Consider the following 13,610-nt stretch of genomic DNA (forward strand, 5'->3'; position numbering starts at 1 on the left):
AGTTATATTCCAGTTAACAAAATAGATTTTTATAGTTTTAATTGTCTTTGATACAATTAATATTTTGTTTAGCTTTTTCGGTTTTTAGCATTTTGAATATTTTATTTAAATAAAAATTTAATAAAATAATTAAAATGCTAAAAACAAAAAAATATTGAACCTTTAAAAATGAGCACTTAATATGCTTTAAAAAAAAAAAAAGTGCTAAAAAAATCTAAATTATATGTAATCATTCCAGTTAACAATAACGACACTGTTTGGACACATGATTAATTTATCATGAGCTTTTAATTTTGTTTTTATAGGTGTTTGCTTAAATGATTTAAATACATTTTGTAGTGAAAGTATCAATTGTATTCTTGACAATTTAGCTTTAAAGAAAGTGAGTTCTTAGGATTGGAGCAGAATGTAAAGAAGCATCATGAAGTTCCATCTGTAGTGTAAAACCCTTCATGATGCACCTCATGAAGCAGGTTGAGCTAAAACACGTATATTTAGTCTGTAAGAGCTGCAAGTCAGTTTTATTTCACAGTAGTATTGGTCTTAAACTAAGAGAAAGAGAGAGTATTAAAGACATTGATTCCAGCACCTATGATTCTTCTACATCTATACATATCTCTACAAACATAAGAAAATACATCTTCATGAGTCTTTGAGTGCACACTACTAAGTGAATGCCACATCTGTGTGAGCGACAGACTCTAGATCGAGTGCAAACTATCAGTGGGAATGTTTGAGTGTCAGGATTCGTCAGCCGTGATCCGTGCACGGCAGCTCTCGCGCAGTTTAGTAACTGTGGACATGGAGAGACTCCCGGGCTCCTGGAAGATTCTCTGAGAGGACCAGAAGGAAACCAGATTTCAGTTCAACAGCTTGAACCAGTTTTAGAAGAAGCGTGATCATATAGATGCCCAAACCTGTTGCTGGAGATCCAGTTTTCTGGAGTTCAGTTCCAGCTGATAATGTGATAATAATGTGTTCCTGACGATCTTCAGGTGTGATTGAACAGGGTTGGAACTTAACTTTGCAGGAATGTGGATCTCCAGGAACAGGACTGGACAGCCCTAGGGTGGTCTTCTGTCTGGTTTTAGGTCAGACAGTCTGGTTTTTAAACACCATGTCCCTTCACTGGCGCAGGCTTGAGCCAGATGCCCATTCTCCCTGCTTTTCAAATCATCACTATTTTATCCTTTATCTAATGGTATATAAATTCATAAAATTGATAGTTCAAGTTTAAACTAATATAAAGTGACTGACATTTAGGACACAATATTGTCATTATCAACTATTTTTGCTCCAAAACTGGACTCCACAGCAGGACAGCAGCCTATTCATCAAAACTGGTGTTTGTTCTTGAATGATTCAGTGAGCGATTCAAAGATTCATTCATAAAGACAGTCCATACGCTTCATTTCTGGAAGAATCAGCCATTTGGAAAAAATTGGCTGAATTTCTGAATGAATCAATGACTCTCTCATTAAGACAGTAACTTGACTTGTTTTAGTTTCTTATTTAAAGTATAAACAATTCACATTTCTATATTCATAAAACTTAAATCTTACAACATTAAGCAGTGTTGTAAACAGTCCGAGTAAATACATCTAAATGTCACTTTAGACGCAGCTTCTGCAGTGCAAAGATGGATATAGTCTGATTTCATTCGATTGGTAACGATCCTATAATATCTTATTCTAACTATTTATTAAATATATATAAAAATGTACATGAAAGGAGATGCATAAATGTAAAAAGGTTAGAGGTGTTGCCAAAAAAAGGCCCTGGAATTAATTTTTAAATACCACCCCTTATTTTTTATCCTGCAAAATCTCCTTCTTCCTGGTGTTCACCTCTGATGTGGATGAATGTGACTGACCTGCATGAAAGCGTGGCAGTCCTCCACGAAGGCTCCTCTGGTGATGCGTTTGAAGCGCTCGCAGATGTCCGGCAGGTTCTGCGCCTGCAGGATCACATCCTGATGGTGGTGAATCAAAGTCAGAGCCACACGGAACACGATCTTCGAACCCTCGTAGAACAGGCAGTCCCAGATCCGCAGAACTGTCTAACAGAGCCCAAACACAGAGGATCAGTCGTGAGCCGATCGATCACATGGTCACACTGGGATGCTTCATTACCTCCACTGGCAGGATGTCGATGAACAGGCAGATGAACCAGCGTGAGACCACCAGAGTCCACATGACGCCTTGATCCTGCATGAGCTGCCACACCGCAGGAACCTTCATCCGCACCAGCTCGCCCAGGACCTCCTGATCCGCCTTCAGACCCAACATTGCTGGAGTGTAGTAATCTGAGAAGTGAGCCAGAGACCAGCGGTGAAACAGAGGTGAGGGTCAAAGGTTACAATGATGCTGCTATGGTGTTTGAAGAGACGTTTCCTCCTTAAAAAGCTTCACTGTCTGACACAGTCTTGTTAGTAGTTTTATTATAAAACAAAAGGAAAGACACTACAGGTGAATAGGGTAAAAACGTTAACTAATATACAAACCTGATTCCAAAAAAGTTGGGACACTGTAGAAATTGTGAATAAAAAGAGAATGCAATAATGTGGAAGTTTCAAATTTCTATATTTTATTCAGAATACAACATTTATGACATCAAATGTTTCAACTGAGAAAATGTGTAATTTTAAGGGGAAAGTAAGTTTATTTTAAATATCATGGCATCAACACATCTCAAAAAAGTTGGGACAAGGCCATGTTTACCACCGTGTGGCATCCCCTCTTCTTTTTATAACAGTCTGCAAACGTCTGGGGACGGAAGAGACAAGTTGCTCAAGTTTAGGAATATGAATGTTGTCCCATTCTTGTCTAATACAGGCTTCTAGTTGCTCAACTGTCTTGGGTCTTCTTTGTCACATCTTTCTCTTTAAGATGCACCAAATGTTTTCTATGAGTGAAAGATCTGGACTGCAGTCTGAACATTTCAGTACCCGGATCCTTATTCTACGCAGCCATGATGTTGTAATTGATGCAGTATGTGGTCTGGCATTGTCATGTTGGAAAATGCAAGGTCTTTCCTGAAAGAGATGACATCTGGATTATATCTGTAATTGGGCCTTTAAAAGTTAGGCCCGACAGGACCAGAGCCCGACAGATTTCGACCCGAGCCCGACAAGTAAATTTTGAGCTTTTCAAAGGCCTAAACCCATTTACAGCCTGACATTATTCAAATGTTCGCACGCACACAGCTCTTTTGCCTTTTGAGTCATTTATACATGTTTTAACAATTTATTCATGAATAACATTGGAAGTTGGAACAAATAAATAAAAGAAGTCCTCTGTAACATCTCAGCACTCTAAGGCATAGGCTCATTTAGCATATAAACAGACCAACGCACCAAAAAAAATTGTCTTTCTTAAATTAAATTTAGATAAATTTTAAATTAAGATGGGTATATGGCAATAATAAAATTTAGATAAAGGCTCCGCCGGATTTGCTTCGCCACTAGCAGCTAAAATGTCATAAAAGAATAATGCCAACATTAGCCTATACTCTGTTAACATTATGCATTCAAGACTCAATTAATATTTATCTATAATTTGAAAAACCTTTACCCACCAAGATTAGGCTTAGACATGTTTTTGTGGAGGAAAATTATTGAATCCACTGTAGATGGCTTCAGCGCGTTCCTGTGGTCATTGATGGTGCGTCATTATTCACTCATTATTCTCATTATAAACACGGTCAAAACTTTTCCACACCTCAGACTTTGCTTTAGTTGCTGCTAGTGCAACCAAAACGTAATCGCCAAAGGCAAGCCTCCATTTCACACACTCAGCATCTATTCTCACATCTTCCTCGCACTAATCGAAACACACCACATGATTGCTCATTTACCTTGCAAACTGGAGCATAAAGCCCGGCCTGAGCCCATGTAAGATGATATAAATTAAGCCTGAACCCCTTCAGGTCCCATCGGCTTCAGGCAAAGATCTTCAGCTCTAGTCTGGATCGAAGCATATGTTGTTCTAGAACTTGGATATACCTTTCAGCATTGAAGTGCCTTTCCAGATGTGTAAGCTGCCCATGCCACATGCACTCATGCAACCTCATACCATCAGAGATGCAGGCTTCTGAACTGAGCTCTGATAACAACTTGGGTTTTCCTTGTCCTTTTTAGTCCGGATGGCATGGTGTTCTTCTGACCACAGAACGGTTTTCCACTTTGCCACAGTCCATTTTAAATAAGCCTTGTCCCAGAGAAAATGCCTGCACTTCTGGATCATGTTTAGATATGACTTCTTTTTAGACCTATATAGTTTTAGCCAGCAACGGCGAATGGCACGGTGGATTGTGTTCACAGACAATGTTTTCTGGAAGTATTCCTGAGCCCATGTTGTGATTTCCATTACAGTATCATTCCTGTATGTGATGCAGTGCTGTCTAAGGGCCTGAAGATCACGGGCATCAAGTATGTTTTTCCGGCCTTGACCCTTACGCACAGAGATTGTTCCAGATTCTCTGAATCTTTGGATGATATTATTTACCATAGATAACTTCAAACTCTTTGCAATTTTTCTCTGAGAAACTCCTTTCTGATATTGCTCCCCTATTTTTCGCCGCAGCATTGGGGGAATTGGTGATCCTCTGCCCATCTTGACTTCTGAGAGACACTGCCACTCTAAGAAGCTCTTTTTATTCCCAATCATGTTGCCAATTGACCGAATAAGTTGCAAATTGGTCCTCTAGCTGTTCCTTATATGTACATTTAACTTTTCTGGCCTCTTGTTTCTACTAGTGTTGTCTAAAGACCTGGTACTTCAGTACCAAATTGGTACTAAAAAATTAAAATGTCACAGTACCAGATTTCTTTAAGTACCAGTGTTACCGAGCACCTGGTCAACCCGGTTCTTGGCGCATACAGCACTATGATTTTTGCAAAGCAGAAAACTCGGATGGAATCTCAAAATCATTACAAAACAAAATCATGAAAATGAAACTTACATTTTAATATGAACAGTCACGGAATTTGTCAAAGTTAGCATAAATCAAATAAAATCTCCATATGGACCAGTATCTGTAAATGTTCTGCGTGTCTCTGTGTGAATGATGGAATGGCAGAGATGTGCGGGTTTGTTTACTACATAGACTGGAGCGTAATGCTTGCAGTAATTTCAGCATTTGCAGTCTCAATGAGGACATAAATTCAAATCCGCTTCACCAATCGTTTTACTGTTGCATTTGAGTAAAACCAGTTTAACCAAAACCTTTAATCAATTTAAAGGTATTCACAGCAACCTGTCAAATATGTTCATTTTTACATAAAGGCATTGTGCTAGAAATATTACTATTATTTAGTAGAATGTATGTGATACTGCTACTATTGTTGAAAAAAATGTATAAAACTTAATTTTTTAAAGAAATAAATCACACAATATTTCTTCGATGTTTTAATTTTAATAGCAAATCCCATTGAAATCCAAAATGAGCCAATATTTGGCGTGACATTCCAAAATGTCTCACTTTCAACATTTGATATGTTATATTCTTTTGTGATGAGATTAGTAAATTATTCCATTCCTTTTTTACTCACAATTTGTACAGTGTCCAAACTTTTTTGGAATCAGGTTTGTAGTAGTTTCACAACTTTATAAGTAGTTTGTGGAGGAGCATCTAAACCTGTGGTTCTCTTCTATTAAAAATAATTGACTATTAAAACACTAAAACAACAAATTATTATATTTAACAATTCTTAGAACATCAAATTCCAAAAAAAACTAAAAATTGTATAATTATATTACAATAATTAAAACTTAAAATGCTAAAAACAAATTATATTATTTAAAAATGCTAATTCCACAATTATTCAACTAGATTTATTAGAATTAACACCAAAACTAATTTCTAAAAACAAAAAGATTACATTTTGAAGTGCTAAATAATTAAAATAATATTCTAACACTCCCAGTTTCGGTTTAAAAAAAATGTTTTCATACAGTTGAAATACCAAAGAAAATATCTATATTGTTTTGAACAATGGAGGGCTTTCAGATCAGAGCATTTGAGAAGCACTGGACTGGAACAGTGTTGAGACTAATGGAACAACAAACACTGACTATATCTGGATCTATACCTCACTAAACAGACATACAGTATTAATGTTTCATGATCATCTGTCATTCAGATGTGGCTCTGAACTCTATCAGGAACAGGAAATGCAGCACTGAAGGATCAGACCATGTGATCGGAGCACGGTTTATTCATAGACGTGAGCTCAGAATAGATCTACTCATGTCACACACACACATACACACACACACACTCTATGACCTCTAATGATGTGGTTTATTTTCATGAATAACCACTGTTATATGATCAGGAGAAAACAGGAAACATACCTGGCAGTATTCTGTCCAGCAGGGCCTCCATCAACCAGAATGACATCTCCTCATCTTTACTGATGATGATCAGATATCCTGCGATGAAGTTCATCCCCTAAAAGAGGGAGAACATCATTAAACACCTGAGACACTCATGTAATACCGACCAGATGAGCTTCAGGCATCTTTCCATTGAATCTGAATCACCTGATGTTCTTTCAGTCACTCGCATGTCGCAGCAGCAGTGTCACTCATTCATTTGCATTGCAAATATTGTGCAAACTTTGCATTGGATAAACAAACTGAAACAATGACTGACTATAGAACAGGATAGACAGGAGCTCGAAGTATTCCAGCTGGTTCTGATCTAATGACGCATCTGAACAATACGAATTCACCTGTCCTGAACACACCAGTAGCAAGGCTCCAAAATGAAGCCGTATGAATCACACTAAAGCAGCATCATGTTTGTGTGCCGATTCAGGGGTGTGATCATGTGACCGTACCTGACAGTAGCCCACAGCTTTATTATGGTGTCCATACGCCACCAGCACATTAAACAGTGCCTTCTGCAGACACGGATCCGCCGACTTACGGAAGTGAATGTTATCTGGGAAGGTTCTGTGCAGATCTACAGGAAACCAATGGTACAGGTGAATATAGGGTAAACACTGCAACTAACATGAGGGGTGTAACGGTACGTGACGGTACCTCGGTTTGGTATCACTGTTCGGTATGGTTTCGATACAGCAAGGGGGGGAAAAAACAAAATATAAAATAGCGTATTTTTTATAACGAATTGCTCTTTTTGTTACATAATTTCGATTCTACTTTTCATAGCGATAAAAATCTTCCTCAGATTATGCTCTAAACTATATAGGGAGCCCTTTTACATTACTAAAAGGTTACAACAGAACCCAAACTTAAATGATACTTAACATTTGGTTTACAAGCTGTTCTACTGACGTCTTTCTGCAGTTGAAACACTAAATGAGCGAATACATGAGGCATGATGAGATTGTCAGACATGTTTATTTCATATTAAAACTAGTAGTAAAGAGGAAGGGATTATCACGTTTTCTCACGCTCCACGCTGCCAATTTGACAGCAACCTTTCAAGCATCAAAACTACGTTTTGTTTAAATTTCCTCAATTTTTTTTTTTTTCTCAAAAAAAAAAACGTTTTTATATCAAAAGTAACAATCTAGTTACTCCCATGCAGTGAATAAAACAACACTGTAGTTCAGTACACAAGCGTGCCGAAAACAGTATGAGTACATATACCGTTACACCCCTAACTAACATACAGTATAACTCACCGTAGTTCACCAGTAGATTAATCACAGTTTTGTATTTGTTTTCTGAAATGTTTATGTATGCAAATGAGCATACATTGCATACATTTTCAACACATAAATCACATCATTGGATAAAGCCAGCTTCAAAATTTTTTGATTTTGCAATGTTTTTCATATTCGAGTTAAAGGTTTTTTCCAGAGGGTTTTTGGATTTCTCCTTCTATCACTCCATAAATCAGGAAATACTGTCAACAGACAGCAACAGATACATTTACACCAGGTTTGTGGGAATAAAATGTTGTATAAATCAGTGAATGATATATGAATAAACCCCTCAGTAAAGACGAATAAAACTGTAAAGTCTGGTGTATGCAAGAGAAAACTTTTTAACGATATGGATTGAAATCTAAATCTACAGACGCAAATAGATAAAATGCTATAAAAGAAACATTCAAATGTTTGTTTAAGATGTTTTCATTCCACTCATTTGAAGACAAAACATTGGCAAAACGGACCAAAATCTCAAAACCGCCCACCGCACGGAAAATTCTGGTTTTGCCTGTAGTTTCTCGACTTAAAAGGTAGGGCAGGGGGTTTTGGAAAGGTTAGCACTAGCAAGCTAGCATATTGGGGTGTGAAGAGACTTTCAAAAACCATAGCAAAACATTTCATTGAACCAAATCACCTACACCACCTTTAAGTGTGTAAAAACATGAAAACACTGTTAGACTTGGCATGATCAAACTGTTCATGGTAACATTTTATAATAACTTTCATTTATGAGTCATTACCAAACATTATATAACGCGTAACAGATCATTAGTTAATATATATATACATTGCTAGAAATATGAGATAATGTTCTTGTTAATGTTTACTAATGATCTTAACTAAACATTATCTAATGATTAACATATGATTATTTTATGTAATTTAAAATATCTTTACAAATGTCAGTAAAATTTCAGTTCATATGATCATCATTTGTTGGTCTTTGTTTGTTGTATAGACATCTATTCACACATTTTTACTAATCATCTATTAATCATTTGTTCATGTTTTTGCAGTAGCAAATCTAAAGTGGAAATTATTCATCATTTGTAAATGTTTATGAATGATTACTAATCATTTAGTATCTTTATGGGCGTTGGACTTTTAGCTGTAACAAGGTTTGTTTAAGGGGTGGCTGGTTAAGTTTAGCTAATTGCTTGCTAAAGACACAACAGATTGTAATTTTGGTGCAAAAAAAAAAAACTTTTCTTCAACACTCACATTAGATTACTACTCTTCAGTGTCTCATTAAACAGGATATTCCTTGAATCATAAATAAACAGTTTTTTAAATAAATTTTTAAGAAAATACTTTTTAATTTATCAAAACAATTTAATATAAACAAATTGAACCGTGTTCCCTTATAATAATCAAACTGACCCCTGTACACTGTTGACCCTTTAACCAACCCTTAAACCTGTCCAGAAGTGTCAAAAGTTTAATTCACTGTATAACATCTGTTCAAATCATTTGTAAAGAAGTATATATTTTCAATAAGTGCTTGATTATATGTAATTTAAAATTGAATGACATAAGCATTTTAACTTGCATTATTTATTTATTTTTTAAACATGATCTGATTTTAAGTTTATTAGCAAACATTAACAAGCACATTATCTCAAGTTTCTAACTCTTTTAATATATAAACTACTGATCCATTACGCATTATATAAATGTTTGTTAATGATTTATAAATTAAAGTTATTATAAAATGTTACCCTTTCCAATGATTTGACTCAGTGATTTATGCAGGACGTCTGTTTATGATTTTGTGCATCAGACAACAGAAGTGTATGAGATCTCACCGGTGCGGATGGTCTCCACGAGTCTGGGGTCGTGTTGTGCTTCCAGCAGAGACTGAAAGTACCCAGGGTTCCTCTCCAGCCGTTCCTGCGCTCCACTGGTCGTCATCCACACCAGTGGCCGGTGCTCATTCGGGATGCCCTTCCGCACATACCTCTTCACTGCACACACACACACACATCAACAGCATAGACAAGTACTTTTTTTAGAAAATGTATATTCAGAAATGAGTGGTTTCAGTCATTAGTGTGTGTGTGTGTGTGTGTGTGTGTGTGCGTGTTTTTGTGACATATCAGGACACAACTCTGTATAATTACATGGGTATGACACAGGTATTACAAGGAGAGGGTGACTTATGAGGACATAACCCATGTCCCCTTTTTTCAAAACACTTATAAATCACACAGAATTCGTTTTTTGAGAAAGTAAAAATGCACAAAGTTTCCGGTTAGGGTTAGGTGTAGGGCCATAGAATATACAGTTTGTACAGTTTAAAAACCATTACGCCTTTGGGATGTCCCCACTTTAAAAAAAAAAAAAAAGCATGTGTGTGTGCATACGATGGAAGTCAATGATTGGTTCCCAGCACCCTTCAAAATATCTTCTTTTATGTTCCACGGAAAAAAGAAATTCATACAGGTTTGGAATAAACAATAACAGGATAATCTTTTCTTTTTTTTGTGGATGAAATGTCCCACATTGTTGAATGCTCTTGTTGAAGTCACACACCCTTAAGGTTCCTGTCCACACGCCGCTTCCCCTGCAGTAGTTTGGACCACTTGATGGACCTTCTAGTGAGAACGGCCAGATACTCCGACATTAGCTCCTCATAGGACTCATAGTCGAAATCTTCTGATCGCTCGAACCCGTAAGGATCAACACTGAAACACAAACACACTCACATTCTGTGACTAATGACACTGACGCAGGAACACAGAAAATCTTGAGTGGTTTCTCAGGTGTGTGTTCTCAGGTCTGGGGATCATGTGACTCATGAAAAAAAATCTCAACCCTAAGGCTACATTTACAGCAACTTATCTACCACTGGTTAACTGGGTAAACAGAGTCATGGGTGAATCTCACACATACAGTCCAACAAACAGGTCATGAAGGTAAATTTAAACCTTTAAAAGTCAAGAAAATGTAAGAAATAAACTGGATGAAACAAATAATGACAATATTGTCTCTATAGGTAAATGTCTTGTATTTATTTATTTTTCATAGTCTTGTTTTTCAAGAAACTGGTCCAAATTAAACGAGTTTCATAAAAAAAAAACAAAAAAAAAAAAAACAAGAACAAATGTCTGCCAATGGAGTCAGAAAAATCATCTTAATAGCAATCTTAATAGTTTTATTTCCCATTGACATATTGTTGATTTAATCAAAAACTCGCTTTTTTGCATCGCAAGTAAATGTATCCTAATTTAACTTTCTTTAGATATTTATAATGATAAACAAAACAAAAATACTAAGACTGATGATTTAGTTTTTAATACATTGAACATTTAAAGCTATAATTACTTTATGAATTTAAGATTTTAAGGCGAATTAAGGCTTTTTAGAGATATCAGTGAGTCATTAGAAAACACCTGGGAAAACTGACACCTGTGGGAGTGTTTCTATTGTTGATTTAATTTTTTTTATCCACATACTGCATCAAATGGAAAAGGGATTCATAAATTAAATATCGCGTTAATTTTATTCGATTTTTCTAAATCTTTGTATTATGACGAGCGTTTAAGCTTGTGTTGTATGTTGTGTAGTTAGGACAGTGTGTAGTGTGCAGTATGTAGTGCAGTACCTGGCCGCTCGCTCTCTGGCGGTGCTCGGCACGTTGATACGCAGCTGCGGCTGATTGGAGCTCCGCGTCCCATTGCGTTGCTCCATAGTCAGACCTCAAAGGTACGGGACTCCATTCACAGCAGCTCCGAGTTGCTCTGTCGCTGCATGGAGGCCGATTATTCCAGACGCGACGCTATGCAAAATCCTTTCTCCTGCGCGTCACGTATGTGAAACTTTTCCCACGCCGCCACAGTAATGGCCCCTTCTCCTGCGGGACAGCGAGCCGCCGATCAACCTGTCGTGCGCTCCAGTAATAACACCCACTCGGAGCTCAACAGCACTAGAACTTTATCACATCCGCGCGTATAGTTATTGCTTTAAGCACGTGTTTGGACGCATCATCCATATCGAGCACTTTGCAGAGCAACACTTGCGATTCATTTCTCCAGGGAGCTCAAGGGCACACGACACGTCCATCAAATGGAGGGCGTGGCTTTGATCGAAAAGTCCACGCCTCTTAGCACGCAATCTTTCGAACGTCAGTCAAACCGAGGGGCGGGATTTACGCGCAAAGGTTACGCCTCTTTGTAATTCAATGTTTTACGAGAATTATGATGAGAGATAATTAGACTCCTGTATGAGCCTGTCTTTAATTGTAAAAAGAGTTTGTAAAAAGACATTGCTACAAAATGGCCCATGGAGGTATTAAGCACCAGAAATCCTACATATGTAATATTTAAATATCATGGTATACAGTTAGTCCAAAAGTCTGATATAACATTGACATTGAAATGTAAACATTTAAAAGTTTTAAAATGTTGAAGAAAGTGATTTTCAATTAAAAACTTTATTCAGTGAGGGGCCTCTTTTTTATTTACTATTTTTGTTATGTTCACTATTAGTTTATTTTTGAAAATATATCAATTAGAATATAAACATATATTTCAGAAGCATTTAAAAATACATGTTGCCCTCCATATATTTCAATAATAATAATAATAATCTCAGGGTTATTATAAAAAAAATATTTGAAATAAAATGAAATATTAAAAACCTGAAACAAAAATGTATATAGACAAAATTAATAAACTATATAGATAGAAAGAACTAAAACTAAATATTTTAAAAATACAACCTAAATCATGACATATTCCAATGAAAAATTCTTTATACAGTGGACTACAAGAAAAATGTATAAAAAATTTGACTCTTTGACTCTAGCATGTTTTACTTAAGTGTTTTCTGACATTATCAAGATGAATTTGTTCTGACAGTTTAACTCTTGAGTTTATTTTAAATAAACCATTTTCTACACTATAGCGAAAAAAAAAACTTTTTTTGAAATTATTGACTGAAATTATTATTATTATTATTAGCATCTATAGTGTGTCCAGTGATGTTTTACTGTCCAAGCCAATCGTGCTGATCCTGGACCAGTTGTGGCCAGTGAGTTAAATGGATTAACCACAGAGCCACCCGTCCTTGATGTTTTATTATTCCAAGAACACAGACTCCATGTTTACTTATTCCAAACCCTTTTTCCACATGTTTTCTTTGAGGAGTTTGAACGATTTGAATTATGTAAATCTACTGCAGAAAGGAAATGAGTGTTTTTGCTAATTTAAGTGTAGATTTGTTCCATATTTACCCTGTCTATTTTGATCAGTACTAGACCGTATTAACCACCTCATACTGTTTCCACGACTTGTTTTTTAAACAGGTGAAATGAGGTTGGTCGGTTGAACATGCAGCATGTGCAGCACGGCCTCCTTAAACCAGTCCCTAAACTAATCCTGATCAGATTAACTAGAACACATGGTGTGTTCTGACAGATGAGATGATCAGCAGATACACAGCAGTCCGACATCCGGAGAATCATGAATCTCTTTTTGACACACATATAAAAATATTCCCTTCGTGTTTTCTGAGTAAATTACATAATGCTGCCGTTTTCTGACACACCTTCATGATCCGGGTGTGTCTGTTTATTGAGCTCACGCTGGTTAGCGGCTGAGTTTAATCCATTTACCCACATGAAAGCATTTGGTGCTCTGTTTGCCAGCATTTCCATTGACTGTGAATGAATTCAGATCATATGCACTAGCGTTTAAAGTTTGGAATAATCAAGGATGCTTTAGAAATAAGTCTCTTCTGCTCACCAAGGCTGCATTTAATTAATCAAAAATGTAGTAAAAACTGTAATATTGTGAAATATAATTACAATTTAAAATAGCTGTTTTCTATGTGAATATGTAAAATGTATTTTATTCCTGTGATCAAAGCTGGATTTCCAGCATCATTTACTGCAAGAAACATTTTAGATTGTTTTGTGGGAAAC

General features: G+C 36.3%; 1 protein-coding gene across 1 annotated transcript; it reads right to left on the reverse strand.

Moving 5' to 3' along the window:
- Nucleotides 1-269: 269 nt before the first annotated feature.
- Nucleotides 270-11,783, reverse strand: grtp1a (growth hormone regulated TBC protein 1a). The gene is made up of 8 exons (XM_052554541.1): nucleotides 11,292-11,783; nucleotides 10,220-10,371; nucleotides 9,493-9,651; nucleotides 6,845-6,969; nucleotides 6,357-6,453; nucleotides 2,133-2,305; nucleotides 1,874-2,059; nucleotides 270-833 (listed from the first exon to the last, which is right to left on the reverse strand). Exons 1-8 carry the CDS (start codon nucleotides 11,375-11,377, stop codon nucleotides 741-743), a joined length of 1,071 nt encoding a protein of 356 aa, XP_052410501.1. The 5' UTR covers nucleotides 11,378-11,783; the 3' UTR covers nucleotides 270-740.
- Nucleotides 11,784-13,610: the final 1,827 nt, after the last annotated feature.

The sequence above is a fragment of the Carassius gibelio genome, chromosome A1 (assembly GCF_023724105.1).
Source record: "Carassius gibelio isolate Cgi1373 ecotype wild population from Czech Republic chromosome A1, carGib1.2-hapl.c, whole genome shotgun sequence".
Lineage (NCBI taxonomy): Eukaryota > Metazoa > Chordata > Actinopteri > Cypriniformes > Cyprinidae > Carassius > Carassius gibelio.

Coding starts and splice junctions, on each gene's coding strand:
- grtp1a (XM_052554541.1), bottom strand. CDS start 11,377: ATGGAGCAACGCAATGGGACGCGGAGCTCCAATCAGCCGCAGCTGCGT. Junction 6,970..9,492: donor CGTGGAGACCATCCGCACCG/GTGAGATCTCAT, acceptor GGTTTCCTGTAG/ATCTGCACAGAACCTTCCCA. Junction 2,060..2,132: donor TCGACATCCTGCCAGTGGAG/GTAATGAAGCAT, acceptor GGGCTCTGTTAG/ACAGTTCTGCGGATCTGGGA.